Here is a 27,856-nt window from a genome sequence, read left to right on the forward strand (position 1 = left end):
GTGTGTTTGTGAGTGTGAAAGAAATGAAAATAGAGAGTGTGTGTGTGTGGGGGGGGGTTTCATCCAAAGCAATTAAAAGTCTAAGAATAACTCGCTGCACCAATTAAAACAAAACTGAGACACATAAGCTTGACAACTTATTTTCTGTTCAGTCGTACACACATCTAACTTTAACCGCCCGAGTGTGTAAATGTGTGTGTGTGTGTCTATAAATACCTCAGAGCAGTAGCTCACAGAGGGAGCTCTGTAGGTTTCATTATAACTGCTTAGATATTTCTATTTTAATCACAGATTGGATCATTTCACACACACGAAGGAAGGAAACACATTTGTTGCACATGAACATTTATGTGCAAATTAAGCTCCATATTAAACTAATTAAAACTTGTTGCAAACGTTGTTGCATGAAAACCAGCAAACAGAGACTTGAAATGATTCCAGCGAGTCAGGCCTGATAATCGCCTGCCAAAGACATTATAATAATGTGTAGCAATGAGCGACTTCACTGTGAAATCGAACCGAGAAGACAAACGATAAGTAAATATGAAACATTACAACGAACCTAAAAAAAAGGGTTTTGTACAAAAACATGTTTATATTCTGCAAACCTGGCAAAAAGTATAGTTTTGGCACCAAATCTGAGATATAACTAACACCACAGCACAATGTTCTTCCAGCAGCATTAGTTGTCATCTTGAACATTCATTCATATTTAACAAGAAGAAGGAAACAGGAAGCTTCGACGGGTCAGAGGACAGAAAACATGGCCGACAGCATCACAGACAAAACATAAAAAAAACAAAAAAAAGCGGCAAAAAACACGATCGATTTGATGTCAGACTTCAGCAGATGGTGGGATGGAGGAAGAGACATGGAGATAAAGTGATGAAGAGGGGTTGAGCTTCAAAGAGGAGTGTAATGTTTCATTCAGAGGGAGGGGCGGGGGGGGGGGGGGCGAGAGACAGAGAAAATGAGAGAGAAACAGAGAGAGAGAGAGAGGGCGATAAGTGGATGGTGATGGACAAGCTTGAAGGAGAGTTGGGTTTCATTCAGACAGAGAGGAGGTGTATGGGGGGGGGGGGGGGGTAGAGGGATAAAGAGAGAAATCGATAGACAGAAGGAGGTGAAGATGAGAGGAAACTCCAGCAGCTGCCAGCGCCCCTGAAAGCATCGTGGTGCCTTCACAGAGAGGGGGGAGAACCACGAGATCAGATACTGTGAACCCCACAGGAGGGAGGGGAGGAAGGGAGGAAACAAGGAGAGAAGGAAGCGTCTCCTTTTCTTCTCCTCTTCCTCACCCCCCCTCTCTGATCTTCATATCGCCACAGCAGAAAATCAAAGAATAACTGAAGTGAAATTCAGCTGTGAAGTGTGGAGGATTAACTCACCGGATTCAACAAAATGAGACAAACCTGGATCTGAGACATCGGAACACTTTTCGTGGATCTACATTAGATCAATTAGGATGTATGAACTTTACACTCCTTCACCTCTCTCTCCTCCTCTGTTTAAAGGCACCTCCTTCTCTTTCTTCCTTGCTTCATCCTTCCCCTCCACCGAGCCAGAAAAGAGCCGAAATCAATTAGTATTCTATTAAGTGGCCGTGATGTGTGTGAATCGGAGGCTCTCTCCTCTCGTTAATCTCACCACTTAGATCCTTCCTAATTGGGACGGACAGTCAGACGGAGGACGGGAGGAAAACCAGAGGGCAGGGAGGAAGAGGAGCTTTGAACGAAGAACACAAACACACTCGGAGGGAAACGTAACGCGGCTAAATGCACAATATTCATGAGATGGTATAATGTTGTAGTTATGAATATGAATGAGCTCAGCTGTCATCTGTGCTGGTGGAAGTACTTTGTAAAATCTTCTGTGACAAGCTGCCAGAGACAAAGTAGTTCATTCTTTGTAAAGCATCTTGAACGTCCTGCCAGACAACATCACATGACATGAAATAAGCGCAGACATAGCAGGATATCTAAAGGAAACCTGAAACTGTTTGGGTGAACAGATTTGAAGAAAAGCCTGAGGTTTACCCCTCGTTGAGTTCTACCCAAGCTGGAGACTTCCTACATTTCCCAGAATGCATGGTGCCCAATGTTTTGGTATCTATCAGCGACTGTATATAAAGCTAGATGACATAACAGCTCCCTGAAAATGAAGCCAAAACGTCTCGATCGCCCCCTGGTGGCTGGCTGCAGTATAGGTCATAAGCCCCGCCCCTTTCATGTTAGCAGATGGGCCAAGCGCGTCACCAGCGCAAGATGGCAGCGGCCGTATCCGGGATACAGTGGGAGGAAGTGGAGACACGTCGGCCATCTTTATATACAGTCTGTGGAGGAGACGCGTCGGCCATCTTTATATACAGTCTGTGGCGGAGACGCGTCGGCCATCTTTATATACAGTCTGTGGCGGAGACGCGTCGGCCATCTTTATATACAATCTGTGGAGGAGATGCGTCGGCCATCTTTATATACAGTCTGTGGAGGAGACGCGTCGGCCATCTTTATATACAGTCTGTGGAGACGCGTCGGCCATCTTGATATACAGTCTGTGGCGGAGACGTGGCGGCCATCTTGATATACAGTCTGTGGAGGAGACGCGTCGGCCATCTTTATATACAGTCTGTGGAGGAGACGCGTCGGCCATCTTTATATACAGTCTGTGGAGGAGACGCGTCGGCCATCTTTATATACAGTCTGTGGCGGAGACGCGTCGGCCATCTTTATATACAGTCTGTGGAGGAGACGCGTCGGCCATCTTTATATACAATCTGTGGAGGAGACGCGTCGGCCATCTTTATATACAGTCTGTGGCGGAGACGTGTCGGCCATCTTTATATACAGTCTGTGGAGGAGACGCGTCGGCCATCTTTATATACAGTCTGTGGAGACGCGTCGGCCATCTTTATATACAGTCTGTGGAGGAGACGCGTCGGCCATCTTTATATACAGTCTGTGGAGACGCGTCGGCCATCTTTATATACAGTCTGTGGAGGAGACGCGTCGGCCATCTTTATATACAATCTGTGGAGGAGACGCGTCGGCCATCTTTATATACAGTCTGTGGAGGAGACGCGTCGGCCATCTTTATATACAGTCTGTGGAGGAGACGCGTCGGCCATCTTTATATACAGTCTGTGGAGGAGACGCGTCGGCCATCTTTATATACAATCTGTGGAGGAGATGCGTCGGCCATCTTTATATACAGTCTGTGGAGGAGACGCGTCGGCCATCTTTATATACAGTCTGTGGAGACGCGTCGGCCATCTTGATATACAGTCTGTGGCGGAGACGTGGCGGCCATCTTGATATACAGTCTGTGGAGGAGACGCGTCGGCCATCTTTATATACAGTCTGTGGAGGAGACGCGTCGGCCATCTTTATATACAGTCTGTGGAGGAGACGCGTCGGCCATCTTTATATACAGTCTGTGGCGGAGACGCGTCGGCCATCTTTATATACAGTCTGTGGAGGAGACGCGTCGGCCATCTTTATATACAATCTGTGGAGGAGACGCGTCGGCCATCTTTATATACAGTCTGTGGCGGAGACGTGTCGGCCATCTTTATATACAGTCTGTGGAGGAGACGCGTCGGCCATCTTTATATACAGTCTGTGGAGACGCGTCGGCCATCTTTATATACAGTCTGTGGAGGAGACGCGTCGGCCATCTTTATATACAGTCTGTGGAGACGCGTCGGCCATCTTTATATACAGTCTGTGGAGGAGACGCGTCGGCCATCTTTATATACAGTCTGTGGAGGAGACGCGTCGGCCATCTTTATATACAATCTGTGGAGGAGACGCGTCGGCCATCTTTATATACAGTCTGTGGAGGAGACGCGTCGGCCATCTTTATATACAGTCTGTGGAGGAGACGCGTCGGCCATCTTTATATACAGTCTGTGGAGGAGACGCGTCGGCCATCTTTATATACAGTCTGTGGAGGAGACGCGTCGGCCATCTTTATATACAATCTGTGGCGGAGACGTGTCGGCCATCTTTATATACAGTCTGTGGAGGAGACGCGTCGGCCATCTTTATATACAGTCTGTGGAGACGCGTCGGCCATCTTGATATACAGTCTGTGGAGGAGACGCGTCGGCCATCTTTATATACAGTCTGTGGAGGAGACGCGTCGGCCATCTTTATATACAGTCTGTGGAGACGCGTCGGCCATCTTTATATACAGTCTGTGGCGGAGACGCGTCGGCCATCTTTATATACAGTCTGTGGAGGAGACGCGTCGGCCATCTTTATATACAGTCTATGGCGGAGACGCGTCGGCCATCTTTATATACAGTCTGTGGAGACGTGTCGGCCATCTTTATATACAGTCTGTGGCGGAGACGCGATGGCCATCTTTATATACAGTCTGTGGCGGAGACGCGTCGGCCATCTTTATATACAGTCGGATTCTGGCCTTCAATGACGCAGGTATGGACCAGGTTCAGGCCTGTGCAGAAACCCCCCCGGAACACTGCAGGACGGTCCTGTATGATCGTTGAGTGTCAGGGTAACATGGCGTCCCTGGTCTGAGGGACTGACAGCAAAACATTTACTGCTGATGTTTAAAATCACAGGAAAAGAAACAGGAACCCGAGTTTAAATGCAGCTGTTTTTTTTGTAGATGTCCTTTAATGAGGCCTTAATGTTTCTTCTGATAGCACCAACGTGTGGTGATGACGCTCTGTTAACGTCCTGGGAATAACGATAGTATTTGAAGATGTCTGCTGTTGGATTTCCTCTGATGGGAAAGTTTGGGGGAAAATAAATAAATGCATAAATAAGAAATGCCAAACAAAATCAAACAAATCCGGGAGGCGGATATGCAAACGGCTGCCTCCTTCTGAAGCCGGCCTTTTAGTCTGAGAGTGAAGACAGAGCTCCTCTCTCCCTCAGTTGTTTATTTGGCCTTTTTTTCTGAGGAGAGGAGGCACGGCGGCCTGGTGAGAGCTGCCTGTGATCTATTAATACATCTGCATAAATTAGTCAGAGCCGCTCTGTAGCAGTTAGCCGGCTGTGCATGAGCTCTGGCTCTAGTCCGGAAAATCCACCAGGATTCTGTCCACAATCTGGCGTTTGTCGAAGGGAAACGGCGACTCTGCTGCTCCCATAAGAGGAAGCTTGTCTCACCTCTACGACGCCGCCACAGCGAGGTCAGAGGTCACGGTCCGGGCAGGGTCGAGGGTTCGAACCCGGACACGTGACGTTCAACTCAACTTCTTGTGCTTCAAGTCTTGGTCGTGATTTTGAAAATAAATGTTTCATTTAAAACATATTCAGGCTTAAAGAGGGCTCAGACTACAGGAGCCCGGATTCACCCCTCCTGAGAATCGGAGGAGAAACCTGGTCTGGGACCTTGATCGGTACCCATGTTCGGCCCAGATTATCTGTTAACGTGAGGGCTTTACAGATCCAGTCTTAAACCTCTGACTCATTTCAAACATGTTTGATATTTAGGTTTTAAATCTGGATCATTACGTCAGTACTGTCTGAGCCGGATCACAAGCGAGACAAAAGTCCTGATGTCTGAGACCAGCTTTAAAGGGGGGTCAGATCCAGATCCAGACTCTGCCCACTGGGGGCACCAGTAACAAAGATGGAGGTGGAGGTGGAGTCTGTTGGTGTCCTCACAGATGATTAAATGTGTCAACATTTGTATTATTGATGAAACTGTTTAATCGATAAAATGTAAAAAAAAACTGATTTAGAGAAAAGCAGCAGATCTTCACATCTGAGAGCCGCTGCCACACATTGTGTTTCAGTTTGACTCGAACAATTAACTGATTATCAATATTAGAGTCAATTAATTTCAAACGTGAACATGAAGAGAGAGGGGGGGGGGGGTGAAGAGGAGGAATGGACGAAGAGGAGGAGGAGTGTGAATTATTAACAGGACTGTCACTGTAGTAGAGAAGCCTGTCTGTCAGAGGAGGTAATAATAGACACACACACACACACACACACACACACACACACAGCTGAAGTCTGATCACCTTATCAATGTTTCAATAAGCAGAGGAGCCAGCCTGAGCTCATTAATTATTCGTGAGACTGGAACCCGATTGGTCCATGAGGGTGATCAGAGATTCTTGGACTTTTTACATCGTTATTTTGTTTGTTTGTCCTTCCTTCCTTCCTTCCTTCCTTCCTTCCTTCCTTCCTTCCTTCCTCTCCTTTTCACTTCTGCTCTTCTTACCTCTCTTTCCTGCTTCCATCTTTTTAAATCTTATTTTCTTCCCTTTCTTCTTCTCTTTCTTCTATCCCTCCTCCATCTTACTTCCTCTCCGCTAACTCTTAAGTTCTCATTTCCTCTTTCATTCCTGCTACTTTATTTTTACCTCCCTGTTTCTTTCCTTCTTCCAACCCTTCCCCCTCTTTACTTCCTTCGTTCTTCTGTTTTTCTTCTTCCACCTCTCCATCTTTGATACTTCCTTCTTCTTTAACTTCCTTCCTTTTTATTTCCCATCTCTTTCCGTCTTACATTCCTACTCCTTTTTAACTCCCTTCTTCCTTTTTTCTCTTTTTGTCTTTCCTCTGTCCATCCCTCCTTTTTACTTCATCCATCTTGCATCCGTCCACTTTTTAGTTTCATTCTTCTGTCAGTACTTCCATCCTCTTCTCCTTTCACTTCCTTTTCTTCTGCCATCCCTTCGTCATTTTACTTCTTGGTTTCTTTTCTCCTTTCATCCCTCATCCTGATCCCTCCATCCTTCCACCCCTCCTGCCTCATCTTTCCTAACTTCCCGCTTCCGTCTTTCCTTCCGTCTCTTGCAGTCAGAGACGAACTGAAATGTCATCGTCACACTGATCAAACAGTCTGTGTGCCTTTTTGCTGGTCTGAGTGTGTGTGTGTGTGTGTGTGTGTGTGTGTGTATACTGTATATATACAGTGTGTGTGTGTGTGTGTGTCGCCTACTGTCCATCTGTTGGAGCACCAGGAGACATGATGAGTGTTTACAGTGACTCACACACACACACACACACACACACACACACACAGCAGGTTTTCTTGATCCATCAATCAATTTATCAGAAAGAGATGAACAGACGACATGAATCATGAGGAACTACAGGTGCTGCTGAACAAAATACAAAGTAGTGTGTGTGTGTGTGTGTGTGTGTGTGTTTGAGATCAGACACACATTTAGAATAAAACTGGATCAGAGACGCAGCTGGAGGAGTTTGTCCTGAACGCTGTGATCTGTGACGTGGATTCAGCTGTCGGAGGCTTAAAAATGAAGCAGCCAAATTGGTCTCACGCATGATGTCATTCGTACAACAAACTAAACGGCTCTCATGCGGCCGACGATGGAGACGGATGAGTTATTTCGGGTGTCCAGCTCTTTGTTGGTAGTGTTTGATGAGCCTGAAGAGGATCAAGAGATCTGGACTGGACCCTGTATGAGGCTTTAAAGTGACAATAAATGAATTCTAATCTTCGACAGTCTTTGAGACTCTTAATAACATCCCGCTGCACGGTTCAGTGTTCGGCCGTCTTTCACAAACCTCCCGCCGTCTAACGAGGTGACAGAAACAACTTGACGTTAAAGCGTTGTAGGAAACGATGGTCCAGGACACGTTGTCACTATTCTCATAGAGGCACTGTATGTTCTGGAAGATGCTTTCATAAAAAAAGCTGCTCTTTCTGTTCAGTTTAATCGAGACCAGTCGGGTTAACTGTCATGTTTCATATTCCGTCAGTCGACGGTTTGACACACAGTTCACTGCAGGGAGAGTCTGAAAATAGTGCCCCTTTAAATTCAGCTGAATGGAAACTTCGCTGAGATTCACACCGACTGATGTGTGTGTGTGTTGGCTGGGCAGTGAGTACGTCGGCATGTGAGGTCTGTACTTAATGAAGAGGAAGTTGAATGATATCGTGGCTCTTTTGGATAAAAACACTGCTGATATTTCCGTATCCACAGAATGAGCGTTTTATTTTCTTTTTGCTTTGAAACTATTTAAAACATTAAAGACGGCCTTGATGGAATTTGAGTTTGAACAGAAACCACAGCACAAAACATTCAGTCCAGGAAACATCGACCTTTAAAAAACAGCTCCAGTCAACCTTTGCACAGAGTTCATCGAGCTAGAAGTGCAGAACCAAATATTGCCATGGGGACAGTCTCATTACCCATGATTCCTTGCCCCAACTAATGCAAATCCACTTGACATTAGCGGCGTGCGATTGGCTGCTCTGAGCACACGGGCTCCACTTCCTTTCCGTTATCGTAGTAAATAATTCAGACGGCTGTTTAGCCGACGGCCTCGCTGGCATTTCCTCTGCGCTAATTGCTCGTTAAACGTTCCACTTGACCTTTAACAGGAGGATAAAATTTTTAAAGGTTTCGTTTTAGGGCATCTGTGTTTTCAGTTGCCCTCTCAGTGTTAACTATTTAAACTCTGACTGAACTACGTTTCCCTTCAGGTCGTACAGTATCGGCTTACTGCTTCCGGCACAAATTAAAGAGATAGATGAGGAGGGCCTCGTTGGGTAAAGCAGCTTCCCTGATTCTCCCACTGGATTATCTTCTTAATTTCCCCCTCGTTGGGTGTTACTAGCTTTAAATGTCTCAACTCTGAAGGAAAACCCCTCAAAAACATCAAACCTGGTCAGAAAACAAACTCCTGACCAGTTCAGAGGTCACAGCACAGGAAGTTTGGTGAATGATTTCATTCCCCGACTCCTCCCGGCATCATAACCAAGCAACATTGTTTTGTGTGTTGTGGTGACGAGTAGCCTCTGTTTTGATGCCGTTTGACTTCATAACGGATCCTAATAAATTGAATAAAATCATTTTATCCTCCGTCTCAAAGCTGTTGAGGTTATAAAGTAGAAATACAGCATTCACTTTACAAAGTAGTCTACTGGGAATGCACTCTTGCATTTGCTTGGCCAACACTGCTGGATGCACTGCGTTGTGCCAAAACTTCAACCAGGTTCAACTTTTTTGCAGACGACACAATGTTTTTTTTTTTTTTGCCAGAACCTCTGTGTCGTCATGTCATGGTTTCACTGGCTTGAATGACGAGGATGCTTGTGTTTATAATGCGGCCTTTAAATGGAACTTGTGAGCTTGTAAGTTTGACATGAGAAGTCTTTTGCTACGTGACAGACAATAACAATGGCCCCTTGCTCCATTTTCAGAACTGATTTCGTGTTTGTTTTCTGCATTTCAACACCAGGAACCAGACAAGACTAAAGTCATGTGACCCAGGTAATGTAAACACTCACAGATTCATAGATTAATAACTCCGGGGCCTTCAACAAACATGTCAAGCTCTGTCAACTTCTACTGCAGAGAAAATACTACAAAGATATGACAGAATAACGTCTCACTGCTCAACAGACTCCTGAAACCTGTTGAAACTCTGATTTCAAAAACAGATTCTTTCCTTCACTTCTGAAAAAGTGACTGCCTGCACACTTGGTTTTGTCTGCGGGCAGCGATGAAAATTTAACAACAACATATACAGCTGTAGGCAACACGCACACACACACACACTCACACACACACACTCACAGCACTGCATGAAACTCCAAAACACAGATTCGACCAGAGAGCTGCCATTTAACACAGCAGCTGTCACTTCACATAGCAACGGTTAGAAGAGAGTACACATAAAACTATGCTCGCTTTGTTTCTCTCTCTCTCTCTCTCTCACACACACACACACACACACACACACACACACACACACACACACACACACACACTCAGTGATAAATATCTAATGGGAAGGTGGCGCTCCTGAAATTCAGTTTGTTTGTGTTTCTTTTGCTTTACTTCTCTAATCTGCCTCGACTCAACAAACAACTCATAACGAAGTGAAGTTACAGCAAAATGAAATGTAACTGTAATTTCTTTACTTCAAGATATATTTATGTTTTCATGGCGTCACTGTAAATGTTGAGAAGTGAAACTGAGAGCTCACGAGAAGCTGCAGAAATGAGGAAAAACTTTAAAAACAAAGTTATCGGCCCAAGAGAGGAACACACACGAGAACAACACACCGTCTTTCCTGTTTGCTTTCTCGTCGCCAAGGCTTCTGCTTCGAGCTGTTACACAGGCTTTTAAAGATGGCGGTCGCCGGTGCTGCATTGGCTCGTGTTCGACCAATCACTGTAAGAGTACCTGCTCTGGCGTTCGAAGACGATCGTTCCCAGCTCTCGCAGTGCCAACACATTAAAGAAGGGCGCTAAATACTTTCATCTCAAAAGAGAGAAAAGATGCTTTGTACCAGATTCAGCCGCCTCTGCACACACAATAAATAAACCAATAAACACAAAACAGAATCCAAATATCAAAACATTATATACATATGAACGAATGCCGTCATGTTTCAGGGTTAGGGACTTCTAGTGGACCGATACAGCAGCGTACTGCTGCCCTCTCTCTCTGTGATGAAGTCATGTTCACATGGAAACAATGGAGGTCGTGGCGACACACTGTCACACCAACCTTCAGTGAGCTGCGTGTCATCACACTTCCTGTCTGAACATCTTCTGACTTTAATTCATCCATATGGAAAGAATCACAGCCTCATAAGAAACTCCAGTTTGTGAAATTTGTTTTTGATTTTGAAAACAGTTTTTTGATCTGAGGAAATTGTCAAGAAGTAAACAAGCTCACTTCCTCTCTCTCTCTCTCTCATTCATATATTCTCTCTCTCTCTCGCCCATCCTCCCCCTCGCTGCTCTCTCACTTTCACTTGAAGCCCCTTCACTTAGTGGAGATGGCAAAACATGTGTGTGTGTGTGTGTGTGTGTGTGTGTGTGTGTGTCGATATGAGTTGAAAGACAAACAGGAAGGCACTTTAGTGAGTGTGAATGAGTGTGTGTGTGTGTGATGTGTGTGTGTCCATTACTTGTATTAAGATGGAGGGAAAGCAGGAAGAGAGCGTCATTATCAGGAAAATGGAGCAGCAGGAGTGCTTTTCCAAAACCACTAAATCCCAGGAAAGAGTGTGTGTGTGTGTGTGTGTGTGTGTGTGTGTGTGTGTGTGTGTGTGTGTGTGTGTGTGTGAGTGCCCCCATGCCTACAATCCAATCAGTTTCATTCACAATACATTTTCATGATCTCTCGGGTAACATGAGCTAGCTGTGATTCAGACCTGTGTGTGTGTGTGTGTGTGTGTGTGTGTGTGTGTGTGTGTGTGTGGATCAATACGGTTAATGCATTGCTAAGTTAACCAGCTTCCTGCACACAGGACTTCAAACTGAGCAGCTCCTCCTCTGAGTTTTAATAACAGAACAGAACATCTGCTGAGATTAAAAATGTTCACAAACAGGAAACATCATCGACTCACGGCGTCTCCCGGACCAATCACATCCACTATTTCCACAACATTTGTCAACGTCCAATCAGCAGCTTCTACCTGAAACATCACATGGGAACAAACTGATGAGCGGAAGAATGGATTCCTCCTGCAGCCGCTCTCCTCGGACCGATCAAAGTCCACACGGACCCACAGTAACAGCGTCTGTGAAGGACGTCTGAACATGTTCTGTAACAGGTGAGATCCGGCTGACGGGGGCAGTAACAGGAAGAGAACTGCTGTGTGGTCCCTGATTTAAACATTTAACGCAATAATTAACAAATTAAATCAAACACTTCTTGAACCACATTACAAACTGTACATGAACATAAACCACCATCTCCTGCCTTCCTCCTTTAGGGGACAGCAGGTCTAACAGAGTCCAGAGCTGAGCACCCTCACACGGAAACTGTTTGACTTCTAATGCAGGAAGAAACAAAGAGAGAGAAGGAAATGAAACAGGATTTCTTTTGTCATCTGCCCCCCCCTCCCTACTCTCTCTCCCCCCTCCTCCCCCAGATTCTCTCTCACTTTTCTGCAGAAACTTGTCGTGTTTTCTCCAGCGAGGCCGCCGCTCAGCGCGCTTATTAACACAGAAAATGGCTCTCTGCTTTTCAATTACCAGCTGCCCCGCTCGCTCGCCCGCCCGCCCTCTCTCTCTCTATCCACACACACACACACACACACACACACACACACACACACACAGAAAGAAACACCAACACACACACTTTTGTTGTAGAATTCCCTTAGGTGAGTGAGTCATCCACAACAATATTTACAATCTCTGACAGTCAGTGTGTGTGTGTGAGTATGAGAGAGTGTGTGTGTGTGTGTGTGTGTGTGTGTGTGTGTGTGTGTCCGACATCTTGATTTTGTGTCATTAAGCCAAATTATAAATTAAAAACACAATTAAAGAAGCAGGAAACAATGTGCGGTGCAGGTGTATGTATGTGTGTGTGTGTGTGTGTGTGTGTGTGTGTTTTGACTATATAAGTGTTATTTTCCTCGTTGTATTTTGTCCTTCATCAGGAGCCCAAAGCTGCTTTCACTCTGAAGATGAAGTGAATGAATTTGACTTCACAGATGTTTGACTTTATGTCTTCATCGTTCATGTTCCAGGTAATTAAACCCAAATTTAATGTGTACAGTTCGATACTGAGCACGCAGAGTATTTCCCTCCGTGCAGAACGAGGGGAGACCGTGTTTTACACCATAACTACAGATACTAGAAATAGAAAGCTGTCGTTCTTCTCGGACAGACGTCAGAGGGTCAATCTGGTCCAATGCAGAGGATGAGACGATGATGCACCCTGTTATTTGTAATCGTAGGATACGTGTTGCTTTATTGATTACTTTTAGTATCCAACAGGTGATTATGCTGAGCTGTACACTGTACGAGACACGTTTTTAATTATCGTGTCATTCCTCTCAGTTTTGATGTCGGATGTTTCACTGAAGTATTTTAAAAACGTCATGTGGACGCAGGAAGAGAAGCTGCTGCAGCAAACACACAGTGTCTGCAGGGGTCTGGAGACATGAACCACCTCCTCTTTGTCTTCCATCCTCTCCTCTGTCCCTCTCTGGACACTTGAACTTTGACCGATATGATGATGAAGATGACGATGACTCGAGTTTTGCTGAGAGAGCGTCAGACTACAGACGGACACCGAGTCTCCGGGGTCTTTCAGATTCAGTAGGTTCACAGAGTGTTTGAGATGGCAGCACACTGCAAACTACACGTAATTCAAGGAAAAATGATGTCGTCCCCTTTTTAATGTCAACATGATTCTTTAATGTATTGTTGATAGTTTGTTTTATTATTCAAAGGAAGAAAAAGCTCTTTGGGGAAATATGAGACGAGCTCCTCTTGGTTGGAGTCTGTGTTTGGATTTTGAAAACACCTCTTGGAGCGAAAGTGAATATAAACTTTAAAGAGCTTCACCACTGACGTGATTGGTCACATCAGGGACGATGTGTTTACTTTTTAGAAATGAAGATCAGACTTCCTCTGTTCCTGTCATCACCACACTGCCTTAAGGACTCCAACACCCCCCCCCCCCCCCCCCCAGATCCCCAGACAATAAGAAGTCAATCTACTTGGATCGAACCTCATCACTAACACACACACACACACACACTTGTGATTGAGGTCAGAGTAGAAAAGGACGGTGAGGCAGAAGCTGTCGATAAAGACTGACTCCATGTATCACTTTCCTTCTTCCTCCTCTTCGTCCTTCCTGCTTTCTTCAGTTCCCTCTCTTCTACTCCCTCTTTATTCTTTTCTCCATCCTACGTTTCTTCCCAAAAGTGTTCCCCTCTTTCCCCGATATGTGTTTTGATTTCAGTTTGAGAGAGAAGTGAAACAATGGAGAGACAAACGATTCAGCGTACAGAAGGAGAAAACACACTTTCATTAGCGAGAGAAATCCATCGATATCTCGGCCTTCACAGCGACAGAAGAGGGTTAGTGAGTGTGTGAGCTGCAGTCAGTTTCCAACCTGCAGCGTTTGAGTTTAACATCCTATAATGTTAAACCAGCATTGTCCTGTAGAAAATATAATGTGGTGCTTCAAAAAAAAAAAAAGACGACGAATGAAAAGAAGAAGATTCAAGAAGACTGTGCTGCTCATTAGAAACTAGAAAACTAAACTTCTGGATTGATGGAAAATGAAACGACAACGAGTAAATTGCCTTTCAAAGCATGACGTGACAGCAGGCATAAAAAGAGAAGGACGGAGTGAAAGTCACCTGGATTCTCTGCAGTGAACAGCCAAAACACCGACAAAGACGTAGTGACGGAACAAGAAGAGTCGTCTTTTCCAGCCGTGGATAAATGTCTGAGGACGTTATTGTCGTAGTTTCAACAATAATCAAAGCAAAGCTGGTGGCGCTGGAGGAAAGCCAGAGGATGAAAGTCAGCAGGATTCATCCTCTGGGTACCATGAACGTCTGAACCAGATGTCATGGCAATCGTTCCGATAGCTGTTGAGATATTTCAGTTTGGACCAAAGTGACATTAGCGTCGCTGACAGTTTGTCCTCCGGGAGGCGCTGGAGAAAAGGTCATGTTGTTATCTAGATAACAAGGGTTTGATATCTGTACGGTGGCCATTTGGGACATCTCAGACTCAGCTTGTCAGGCTCAGCTGGACTTTATGTTCACAGAGTCACAAAGATTTGTGTTACTCAACTCTGGGACGAAAAAAAGTCCATGTGAAGACAATGATGTCTTCCAGTTGCTCGAGGTGTCCATGAAGTGATGATTCTGACCAATAAAAAGTAAAAAAAAACTTCGCTCAAGCTAACGAAACATCACTTATCTTGTCAGTTTAGGACAGTCTGAGCGAACTGGAACAGATTCAGCGTTCACTCATTTGCTTTCTTGCATTTTAGTTTGCAAGTAACAGGTGTTGAAATGAATGTAACAGCTGAATAAATTATCTTAAAAACACTGTCACACAAAAACTGCTCAGACCACAGATCACATGTCAGTATGGTGGCCGAGAGAGCCCAAAACTACTCAACTTAAGAAAAAGCAAATGGACAAAAGACAAGCAAACGGCTACTTAGACAACACATGCGTCACTTTTAGGATAAAATGCTGCAAATAAACTAAATACACAAAGAAATTCACCACAAACACAGAAAACGCAAGCAAATGCTGAAACCCTCAGACAGCAGGTGTGAATACAAACATGCAAATATCCTTCTCTCCCATGTAAAAACCTGGCAAACCCACCACCTCGGCCTGAAAACAACTGCTGTTTATCAGCCTGTACATCTGGCCTGCTCCGTGCTCACAGCCTGTACACACTGCTGCCTGTAGCTCTGCATGTTACAGCTTTTATATTTCTGCACTTTAATTAGCCGACCGGCTCCTCCAGAGAGGCCTCCAGCCGCAGAACAAGCTCCTGGTCAAAGGTGGTCAGAAGGTGCAGCATCCTGATAATATTCCTGAGATTCTTGCTCCTCGAAAAGGTTACGAAAAAACAGAAAAAGAGAAAGTCTTCGATGAGAACGAGACCTTTAGGTTTACTTTCCACAGCGGGTAGCTCGAAATAAACTCAACACTGATCCAGAATCTGCTTTGTGCTTTTACATACAAAAGACTAACAAGCACACAGGGAGCTTGTTAGTGAGAGAGCAGACTTGCAACAGCGAGGGATTCCTCAAGAGGTCCAGAGTGTTTCGTCTTCCAGAGAGTCTCTGGCTGTTTGTCATTTAGCGGTTGGAATCATGCGAGTGACACGGCTGAAAACATGTTTAACACAACGTATATTATGATGATGTCTTCAATGACTTCCACTGATTCTCCTTGATCACTTCCAGTTCTGACAAAGTCCTGATGGTCTCGGTTGAGTCTTTCACACGAGCCAAAATAAACCACATGAAGCTCAATGGCTCAGGGGAACCCTAACACTTTGTCTTGTTGGGATCAATTTGTTGCACTTTTTTCATGGGATTTGTTGATTATAACAAAAAGATGATTTGATGCCAGCTTTATCCTTTAATGAACCTCCAGTTCTTATATATTTAGGACCAGTTCCAATTCCCAACTGGTTCTCGATGCCCAAATCTAGGTTACAGTGCTCACAATACGCTGTTTATACGGTGATTTATTCAGAGAACTGTGTTTATCAGAGTATCGTTGTCTGCCACATCATGAACCTGCTGCTCTAACAGCCTCCACTCTCCTGGTTTCAGTCTTTCCACCAGATGTTGAACCAGCTGCAGGGATTTGATCCCATTCAGACGCCAGAGCATCGGTGAGGTTGGTGATCAGGTCTGGCTCACAGTCGGTGCATTCAAGTCAGGTTCTTTCACACCAAACTGGGGAAAACCATTTCTTTATGGAGCTGCTTTGTCGTGTTGAGACAGCAAAGGGAGGCCCAAACCAGGAAAACAGACCAACAGCACACTAAAGTATGTGGGCACAAATTTCAGACACTATACGACAAGATTCGAACCGGTTTCAAGGATAGAAAGTTCCTGAAACTCACTCAAAATGACAATGAAACTTTCCTTCCTGTCAGTGAAACAGCAAAACTGTAGTGACGTGGATTTTCTGTGACAGCAGCGAATCGCTCCCCCTCTCACCTCAAGTGACCCAAGCAAAGCTGCTGACTGCATGATTCACCAGGGCAGGACAGAAGGTGTGTGTGTGTGTGAGTGTGTGTGTGTGTGTGTGTGCTGAAATTGGCAGCAGGATGCCGGCACGACCGCCTCACCAGTGCGTGTTCTCGGTCGGCCATATGTATGTCAGCTGCAGCAGCCTCCACGTCAGGCCGTAAAAATAAAAACAGAAACGAGGCGGGGAGACGAGCTGAAGAGGCAGCTCTGAAAGATCCGGTTTCCTGATGGACCACAGAGACAAAACTCAGCTTTTCAAGCCCGATGATGTACAGACACAAAAAGAAAGACGAGATATGAGACGAGAAACTGAGAGAGACGCAGTGAGCTGCAACATTGTCGGTTTTCTCTTCATTATGGAAGTGCAGACGTCTCCAGCAGGTAGCAGGAAGTGGAGAACGGGGAGGCCGAGAAATGAATCTGTGGTTCAGTTTGACATGTTACAATAGTAGGATTACTTTCTTCTGCAGTGTCAGGGCTTGACTTTGGGTTGACGTTGCTTTTATACTTTTATATGAACGTGAACACATCCGTCCTCAGAGGAGAGATTAGTCTGGGACGAGTTAGCTTGACACAGGGACTGATTACTTTTTCAATGAGTATTTAAGTTTTCCAAGTATCCTGCCAGATACTGCAGAGTTCAGATACTGGACGGCTTTACTCTGGGATTGTAATTTTCCTCCATGTTTTCAGGTATTTCTGCACAAAACAGGGTGCTGTAGAAGGATTTCAATTTAAATAGATGTGTAGATTGACAAACTCATATTTTGTGCCTCATTACACCATTTAAACAAGTGTGTGTGTGTGTGTGTGTGTGTGTGTGTGTGTGTGTGTGTGTGTGTGTGCATCAACGTGTGCACAACAAACTAGGTGGTTACATCAGAGGGTTTGTATCCCACTGATTTGACTTCTGTTCGTTTCTTAAAATCTTATTTTGAAGGAAGACTTCAGGGTGATTTTGTCTGTTTCTGTGCTTATGTTCATGTTTGTTATTCAGGCACTAAATATATAATAAATGAGTTGTTGTTTGTTGTCTGATGTATACCGAACATGTTGCTGTGTGTACTGTGAGAGTGTCTTGTGTTGTTAAAGGTACATTATGTAACTTTTCCGTATTGAAATGTCTAAAAACGACTAGACCTGTTATATATTTTGTTGAGTTGTGTACTTACAATATGACAAATGTTTCCAACAATGTTCAAAGAAATCCCTAATTTTAATCACGGTAATGGTCCGTTACATTTGGTCGGCTGTCTTTCCCAAATTGACTTTTTATCCAGTTTTAAGTTTTTAACGGGATGAAGGATTTTAGTGATGGGACGTCTGGATCTGAACTTATCAGAGAAACAAGCTGAGGAAACGTTAGCGGCAGCTCGGCTCGCCCCTCAGAACGTCCTGTGTCCACCAAACAGCATCAGAGAAACACTGATTTGTAACGTGAAACTGCTTTATTCAGTGTTTTTTCGGTTTTAATCACCAGGTTCGTTTGTTTTGGAGAGGAGCAGACCTCTGAGGATAATTCGGCTTCTGAACTCCTGAACTCCTAAACTGGGAGGAGAAGCTGACTGAGATGGTGGGAGGTGTTGAAGACAACAACTCCCATGATCCCACGCTACTTCTTTTGTTATTGTTTTCATTGAGAGACAACGTATTGTGTGTTTACTGTGTTGTTTATTGTTTGTTTGTTTATGAATCTAAGTGTCTGTGAATGTTTGTGCTGTTTCCTGTTTTTGTTTACATTCACACATGTGTGTAACTTTGTGTTACACAGTGTGTATTAACAGCTTGTGTGTATGTGTGTGGATGATTTCTATCTTTTTAACTCCCCGATGTGTTTGTCATTTTAGTGAGAGTGAAAGTATGTGTGTGTGTGTGTGTGTGTGTGTGTGTGTGTGTGTGAGAGTGTGTGTCTGCCACCGTAACCTCTATGCTCAATTACATCTAGATTACCCAGGGGCCCTTGGGGCTGTGGCAGCCGGTGAGCTCGCTGATATAAATCTGGTCTGTTGTTGATACACCAGCTCTGCTCTCTAATGCCCATAAAACATTACTGCTACACACACACACACACACACACACACACACACACACACACACACACACACACACACAGAGCTATAACCTAACAGTATACACACACACACACACACACACACACACACAAACTCCCTTAAAAAGCACATGTATAAACACATCAGCTGTACACTCGCTCAAATACATACCAACACACACACACACACACACACACAATATTAAGACACTCCAGGGAACCAGTGCTGCAGTAAGCTAATATGCTAACACTGCAGGGTAACCTAGATAGGATGAGGAGGAGGAGGAGAGAAAAGAAAACAAGGAGGAGGAGGAGAGATGGGGAGAGGAGGAGGTGACATTTTGAAAAGGTGAATGGGATGATGTTGACATTTAGAGAAAAGTGAGATCAAGTTAAATCTAGATTCCATTTAGAAAACAGGGTGGTTCAAACACCCAGGAGACAAAATACACGACACTGTGTGTGTGTGTGTGTGTGTGTGTGTGTGTGTGTGTGTGTGTGTGTGTGTGTGTGTGTGTGTGTGTGTGTGTGTGTGTGTGTGTGTGTGTGTGTGTGTGTGTGTGTGTTCATTACCAGCATCCACAGTAGAAAATCTAAAGTTACTGTTTCTTTAAATTCTGTCACAAAGAATCATTGGAGGACTGTTAATATTTGACAACTGAGCTTTAAAACAGAGTGAAGGACCATCTGACCATCAGACAGACAGAGAGACAGACAGAGAGACAGGCAGACAGACAGACAGAGAGAGAGACAGACGAACAGACAGAGACAGACGGAGAGACAGACAGACAGAGAGACAGACAGAGACAGAGAGACAGACAGAGAGAGAGACAGACGAACAGACAGAGACAGACGGACAGACAGACAGACAGAGAGACAGACAGAGACAGAGAGACAGACAGAGAGAGAGACAGACGAACAGACAGAGACAGACGGAGAGACAGACAGACAGAGAGACAGACAGAGACAGAGAGACAGACAGAGAGAGAGACAGACGAACAGACAGAGACAGACGGACAGACGGAGAGACAGACAGACAGACAGACAGAGAGAGACAGAAATAGAGACAGACAGACAGAGATAGAGAGAGACAGACAGAGAGACCAAAAACCTAGAAGAAAGTGAATGTTGGACAAACACGACTCTGATGAGATGATCATGTTGTAGGCAGCTGTTAGCTAACATGTTAGCCACAACTGCTTTATAAGGTGATCATTTGACAGATGTTGTATTTACAGCCTGTTTTTGCTGCCCCCATGTGGCCAAAAAATTGCAGGTTTAAACCACAGACTGTATATAAAGATGGCCGACGCGTCTCCACAGACTGTATATAAAGATGGCCGACGCGTCTCCACAGACTGTATATAAAGATGGCCGACGCGTCTCCACCACAGACTGTATGTAAAGATGGCCGACGCGTCTCCTCCACAGACTGTATATAAAGATGGCCGACGCGTCTCCACAGTGGTGATCAGGAGGCGGAGCCGCGGTATCGAGGTCCCGCCCGACCCAATTGCGAGCACACCACAGACAATCACAGCTGTCAATCATGACACTTCACCCCGTTTTTATAGCATCAAATAACAAATTAAAACCAAACTGATCAGAAAAACGAACACTTGAACAAACATCAGCGTGATAAGAACTACCTGAACTTTACTGAACCGTACTTTGACTTTTGAATTTGTCCCATCCGCTAACTTGGAGGGTTAGGGGTTACGACCCATACTTCACGTTCAGGGAGCTGTCATGTGGTCCATCTTAATAAACAGTCTGTGGTTTAAACTGATCTGACATCAGTTATGTATAACTTCTTAGTTGTCAGGGGCAGAGCTCTCCGACATGGCCGACACCTCTCCTTCAAAGCCAAAATGAGTCAGATCATCAGACTGAACTGGCCATGTCAGCTGTTTCCTGTTTGGGATGGGGGACTTATTTTGTCCTAACCAATCTCAGGCGTCACAGAAGCTGTGATTAGTGGTCGAGAAATACGCCGACCTATAAGAACCTGAGTCCACTTACGTTCTTCTGTCGGCGTTTTAACGTCTTAATGTCGCCTACGAAGCCCTAGTTGGTTCTGTCATACCAGCCGAACACGTCAGGGCTGGATGAGGACAGTGATTCAGGTTAGAAAGATCCAGCTGTTCCGGTGTTAGCAGACGTGGGAGTGTCCGCACCGAACACTTAATGCGTCTTGAAAAAGAAAAAGTGTCTTGAACTGGCGGTTACATCTCTGTCTCTCTGTCAGGCAGATTGGTTGTGGGAACAGAAAACAATCATACATTATTCAGCTGAATAACTCGCTGCGACCTGCATACCGGAAAATGACAACTCACTCTCTCTCTCTTTTTCCCCTCTCACTGGTAATAATACTCTCTTTACCAATCCCCCCTCTTCCCTTTTGTCATCTGTTTCCTCCCTCCCTGCCTCCGAGTCGTCACTCTCTTTCCTCCTTCATCTTTTTGGGAATGAGAGTTCGTCTCTCTCTCTCTCTCTCTGCTAAATCATTCATTGAGTTGTGGTGGGCGGCTGCCTCCCTGTCTCCTGCTGAGCCTGCAGAGAGGGGGAGGAGGGGGGAGGAGGATGAAGTGATGACAGGATGACGGGAGGAGGAAGAGAGGACTGAACAGAAAGAGGAGGAGGAGGAGGAGAGAAGAGTAAAGGCCATGCTTTGTTTCAGTCGTCCAGCAGGTAAACTTTCATTGGAGCCAAAGTTTCAGCCCAGACTGACTCCATCTTTGTACATTTTGACACGACAAGTCTTTGTTTGTCTCGGGTCAAGTGTAAATCCATAATAAGCCATCTTCATCTCCCTGATCTACCTCACGTCTTGTGAAGTGTCTCTGCTGTGACCTCGTCTCACTTGGAATGATTTGACAGCTGAGCTCCGGTTTCATTAGAAACCAGTTGTAATAGAAATATGTTAAATAACTCAAGTTATAATATAACAATAAATCATATTCAAGACAATTAAGTCACAAAATGCCGTTCTTCTATTGGCCAACATGAAGCTCAAGTACATGATTTAATTTCTATTTCCAGCTTTCGGTTTTACTTTAAAGTCATCATCAGGGGGAGGAGTGAGGGCGCTGCTGGGGGGGTCGTGTCCAGTGGATTTACTGGAGGTGGTTTGGTGAAAACAGCTGCTGGAAACGTGCCGCAGAGACGGAGACGATTCTCAGTGGGTTCAGAACCGCGAGCGACACCGTTCACATTACAGGTGATACTTTAATTTAATGTTAATAAAATAATATTCTCTAATAAGTCTCTAAACTCGCCCCTGATCCTGATTCAGGAGAGAAGTCTGGACCGTGGTTCTGCATCTGGATTAGTTTACATTTATTGGACTTTTTAAAAACGAGGTCTCATGAATTCATCATTATTACAATCTTTATTAATACTTTGAGCTTTTGACTTTCTCTCCCCATAAAGTAAAATCATTAAAAAATACCTCTTTGGTCTTTAGTTACTTTCCATTTAGAATGTTGAAAGAATACTTCAATAATCATTTTTTTGTGGTTTTCAGGGTTAACGCTTCTACTACTTGTGATAGTAGTACTAATGCTTCTACTAATATCACTGGCAGATGACTAATACTACTTGTACTAATATTGCTAATATTAATACAGGAAGAAACACACACACACATATTTCAAAGCACACACACCTTTCTGTCAATGTCTACCTCACCCATCCTCCCCCTTTCTCTCCCTCTATCTCTCTCTGGGGAGTCATGAGAGAGGGGGGGGGCGCTGTCAACTTGATTGACAGCTCTGTCGGCTTATCAAATTAGTCCCGGCCCAGTCGCGGCTGACAGCGTTGCCGACCAATAAATGCAGATTTGTGGGGAATCATAGCGAGCCATCAGCTTTGATTTGCTGTTACATGAGATGTTTATGGAGCAGGAGAGAGGGCGAGAGACTACCAGGAGACTGGAGAGAGAGAGGCAGAGAGAGAGAGAGAGAGAGGCACTTTGTTTTCTCTCTCCATCCCTCGCTCGTTCGATTAACTTTAGAAGTACTTTGGAGGAGAAAATATATTTGAGAGGCTGCAATTTCCGGCAGCTTTAGTGGGTTTTAGATCAATTTACAGCCATAATGCACATTATGGTTTGTTTGGAGATGACACACATCAACACACATCAACATACATCCACACTGGAGTTTGCACTTATAAAGTCAGACGTGAAGATAAACAGCACTTGACAGAACAGTCTGGACTCTTCTTCCTGTTTGTGTCGGCTCAGCCCTGATTCTAAAACAACACCTGTCGCACTTTTTGATCACGAGAGTGTAAAAGTGCAGCAGAGACGACAACATATCCATGAATATCCACAGACTGAGTTTTGTTTTTCTCTCATTTCAAAATAAAAGGCAGGTATCAGAAGTCTGGCATGGTGCTACGTCATGGTAAGAACAGGACTGTCAATAAACGTCTTTCTTTCAGTCCATCATTTTGTCTCCGTCAGCTGCAGTAGAAGTACTAACAAATACTGCAATGACACAATAACCATTAATAAGTACTAGTTGATGGTGATCTATAACTTTTAGATTACATTTTGAACATTAATATGATAAAATTCACAAAGAACATTAAACTGCCCATTTTACATTTAAAATGATTTTTAGAGGTTGTTTTATTTATGTTTCACATGTAATATTAACATTTTAAAACCTTGGTATCTGTAAACGGTATAAGGAGTAAAAAGCGAGGTGTGTAAACTGTGTTTAAGGGGGGGGGGTTTGCGCTCCAGTAAACATCAGGATCAACGTCTGCTGCTCCTGTAAAAAGAAACCCAGTAAAGTTAAAGCTCCTCTGGGGAGAGCGTCAAACCTCTCTGAGTTCAAATTCAGAAAACTTTATTGTCCATCGATGGGACAGAGGCTCGTCAATCAATAATACTAAAAGATGATTGAGTGAAGGTGAAGCAGGAGGTGGAGGTGTGACTGTGTTTTATGTTTTTTTCTGGATCCAGTCAGATAGATTAAAGAGACACAGTCAACAGGGAATAAATGTTCAGTTCCACTTTTAGAAAAGAATCTAAACTTGTTTCACTCCTTTTCTGTGTAAACGTTTGGATCAGGTAGGGATGGATCCAGTTCCAAGTTTGATCACCTCCAACAACAGATCTGTTCATTCACTGAGGATCTCAGATCACGTGAGATGAAACTCACGGCAAAGAGGGGGAGGACAGGTCCCTGCTGAAGGGACACGAGTACAGTACATGTTTCTGTCTGCATTCTCCAACAAACAAACAAGCTAAAAAGATTTGGATCGGACAGGATTCGGATTCGATAAGCGGATTCTGAGCTGGATTCAGATGCGATAAAATGCTGCACTCGTGCAGTTATTTAGTATGTGCTCCTTTCTTACAAATCAAGACTAAATAAATCTGTGTTGAGTCTTAAGACCTGATCCAGTACATTCAGATGCTTTTGTCTGAAGCAACTTATGATCATTTCAGTCACACTTGTCATCAAAAACTGATGCAGAAACAACAGTTAACTTGTGTTACAGGACGATGCTTCACGTCAAGGACAACAACAGGTAGCTCTGCTCTCAGGTGCAGTTACAAAGCTCCGAGTCAGCAGCTTTGAGGGTCTAATTCCTCCTGAATCCATGAAATATATGATTCTGTCCTCACTTGATGAACCTGTTGTCTAATCGACGACACTGAGACCTGTTTCCAGTAGTTTTGTGGTGAAAGGATGAGGCAGCTACAGTCCGTCTCTCAGTCCTGTCTCACTTCCTGTCTGTGGCTCTCAGCTCTCAGCCCATTGGTTCCTGCTGAAGACGTGAATCTTTAAAAAACACCATGTTTAAAAGGCTCAGTCATTTCCTCCAACAGCTGCTCGCTGTAGTTTTTAACCAAACTAACAACAGGAAATAGTGCATTTGTTGGGGACTACTTTCAGCGGCGGATGAATCCACATTTGGAGCTCGAGTGAGTATCTGGGGCAGCAGGACGGTGTAATACTTCTTAGTAGGGTTACAGTCACTGTTGGTTTGAGTGTAAACATGAAGGTGATGTTTGAGGGTCTGAGGACAGAGGGTGTCGTGTGTACAGACTGTCAAGCCCCTTGATTTGTGATATCGGGCTATATGAATAAAACTGACTTAACAGCTTCTAGATCTTATTTTGAAGCAGCATGTGTTTCAGACAGGCTGAAGAATGATGAAGAGTGTAGATACTGAGAATCTGTGTGTGTGTGTGTGTGTGTGTGTGTGTGACACCACAGAGGGAAAGTGTGTGTAAGACAGAGAGGCGGAGAGGGAGGTTTGGGAAGAAAAAAGGTGCAATGCAGGTATTTTATGCGCCACTAATTTAAGAACTGATAACTGTAATTAACTCTCTCTCTCTGTCTGTCTGTCTGTCTGTCTCTCTCTCTCTCTCGCTCTCCCTCTCTTCATCATGAGGCTGTGATGGGAACAATGTAAATGTGGAGGAGTGTGTGAGTTTGAGGGACATCAGCAGAGAAAATGACAGAGAGAGAAAAGGGGAGAGGATTTGTTGGTAAAAAGGCGCAATGCAGGTATTCTGTGCAGCACTCATTTAAGAACTCAGAAATGTAAGTGAGGACAAAAGTATGTGGACAGCAGAACACGACACCTACATGTGACTGTTGAACACGTGATCGTGACAACACGGCTCTCATCCTCAGGTGTTGGAGGGGGCTGAGGTCTCTGTGCAGACCCGTACGGGAGCATCGTCATGTTGAAGCAGGAAACCGGACACAAAGTTGGAGGAACTCGAGCGTCTAAAAGAGATTCTGCTCCCTCAGACAGTAGGTTGACCTCGAGAGGTAAGAGGATCCAGTATTTCACAAAAATAAACCATCCTATTGACACCCAGCTTGGGAACATCTGGTCCAAACTAACACGGAGCTAAGGGGCCCAGACCAAACCAGGAGACCAGACCAGTTTGTGAGCAGGCCACACAGAGTGCCAGTAGCTAGCTCGCTACAACAAGTTAACACACGCTGCGTCCGAAATTCCACACTGACATACTATTTAGTAAGCGAGATTTGTTTTAGCATGTTCGAAACCGTAGTATGAAGCAAATAGCACGTGAGACGCATACTATTTCTGGGGTAATATTACAGTATGCAAGCACTGGACACCACGCCGACATGAATATCCCATAATGCAATGCAGTAGTGACAATAACAACAAAACAGACAATGGCGGACAGCGACCACGGCAGCTCTAGTGGTGAATAATAAACGTTAAACACTAAATTATATATGAGCTAGATGCTAACGTCACATATTTAAAAACGTGATGTCACCTGCCACCGTTGGACTAGTTGCTTACCATTTCCAGTAACTTTAGGATTATCTGGCAACGAAGATGCCTGCGAGATGCACAACGAGTCGGCGGAGGCTGGCACGGGTTACCGTGGTTACGCATCTCCAACCGGCATGGAGGCTCTCCGGAAGTGACGTGGTAATTAAGAACTGAGTGCGTCCGGAGAGATTCACACTGCTGTTTATTCACACAGAAGTATGTTGAACGAGAGTACGCACATCCGGCATGTCGAGCGTAGTCTGCGGCCTCGGACGCAACCACAGTCTGTTCACGTGTTTGTGTCACAAGACGTGTTCATTAATCAAACCACAACCGGCATGTTTCAGGAGACTCAACTGAACCACAACCCCCCCTGAACGCCTCCTCCGTACTCAGCAGTCAACACTATCCAGGCAGCGATTATGTTTCCTTCAGGATGCGTTGGAGTCATATCTGAATATCATTTCCAGGCTCGTTTGCGGAGCGGTTCACTTCCTCCACTGAGGACTCTCGGATCTCTGCGTTCCCTCAAAGGTCAGAACTGACTAGACAGTTTGCAGTTGGTCAAAGACGTGAGTTTGTTTGTCAAAGTTCACTAAAGTTGCGAGTTAATCCATAATTTTATAGATTTTATAGATTCCAGTCTGAAGGTTCACTGTTATACATGCTGGAGTATCTTCTAGTGTCTCTCGCCCATTACTCTCTCCCTCTCTCTCCCCATTAGCTCTAATACCAAAAGTCAGTGTATATTAATGTATTGTTAGACGTGTGTGTGTGTGTGTGTGTGTGTGTGTGTGTGTGTGTGAGCTCGGTGGGGAAAAAGGTCGCTATTTAAAAGACATTAAAATGCTGAAAGATGAATAGTGTCGGACATTTTTACGCACTGCAGGGCCCTCGCCACACACACACACACACACACACACACACACACACACACACTAATGCAAGGTCGGGCAAGAGAGAGTGTGTGTGTGTGTGTGTGTGTGTGTGTGTGTGTGTGTGTGTGTGCGCGCCTCACAGTAATGTGAAAAAGGAGTTCTCAGCCATAAGGTACCAACCTCCCACTGCTGCCCTTTATACACACACACACACACACACACACGTACTTCTTAAAAAATGAGATGTCAACAGCAGGCACCGCAGGCTCGGAGGTGTACGCCAAGGACAGCTTCGTAAGTGTGTGTGTGTGTGTGTGTGTGTGTGTGTGTGAGAGAAACTCATTGCTTCTCATAGCCATTTAGAGTAAACAGGCACTTTTCACTGTACAAATAGGAGTGTGTGTGTGTGTGTGTGTTAATTAAAAGTGATGACACAGCCATCAGTCGTCTGCCATTAGCAGCTAAACAGACAGAGTGACCTTTAGCCCTTCTCCTTCTTTCTTTCTTTGCTTTCCAACATCTTTACCTTCTTTTTTGTTTTCAGTCTCTTCACTCACTTCACCTCCTCTTGTCTTAACGTCCTTGTGTTCTTCATCTCTTACCTCTCTTCTTCTTGGGCCTGCTCCCGTCAGTCGAATCAATACGAATAATCGACTACTTGTTCCTTTTCTTCCATATAGACCATCAAGCAACGCGTTATTAAACTGCCAGATTTCTGAATGGGCTTTGGTGGGACATTCAGGGTGACAGCGAGGCTCAGTAATACAGAGCTAATGCGTGCTAACTACGCTAACGACACATTCACCCTGGGTCCTGTTTATGTGGACATACCTCCCATTTGGGGACATACAGGTGTCCCCCACAAGATAAAACATTACACTTTAGGCTTCAGACGGCTCGTGGAGCACGGAGAGCTCCTGGTTATGTTGAGTCTCCGTGAATGTAAGTCAAAGTTCTTACTTTGGGTGTGTGAACTCGTCCACCAGAGAGACTTTCTCCACCACGTCTCCTCCGATGGAGCGCACCAGCTCGTAGAAGTCATTCACTGCGAAGCTCTCTCGGCCCTCCTCGCTCTCTCTGCTCTCCGGCAGCCAGAAGGAGATGTCGTTGTGGAGGGGGGGGTACTTACTGAGCGGCTGAGAAAACACAAACACACACAAAGGACAGCAATTTACATCTCAT

At 44.7% G+C, this 27,856-nt stretch overlaps 1 protein-coding gene across 1 annotated transcript in view; it reads right to left on the minus strand.

The window, feature by feature from the left end:
• Nucleotides 1-27,856, minus strand: part of fars2 (phenylalanyl-tRNA synthetase 2, mitochondrial) — a 106,980-nt gene that overhangs the window by 3,712 nt on the left and 75,412 nt on the right. The window contains exon 10 of the mRNA XM_070927916.1: nucleotides 27,635-27,810. Coding sequence (XP_070784017.1) covers nucleotides 27,635-27,810 — 176 coding nt within the window. The remainder of the gene's footprint in view (nucleotides 1-27,634; nucleotides 27,811-27,856) is intronic.

The sequence above is a fragment of the Enoplosus armatus genome, chromosome 21, assembly GCF_043641665.1.
Source record: "Enoplosus armatus isolate fEnoArm2 chromosome 21, fEnoArm2.hap1, whole genome shotgun sequence".
Lineage (NCBI taxonomy): Eukaryota > Metazoa > Chordata > Actinopteri > Centrarchiformes > Enoplosidae > Enoplosus > Enoplosus armatus.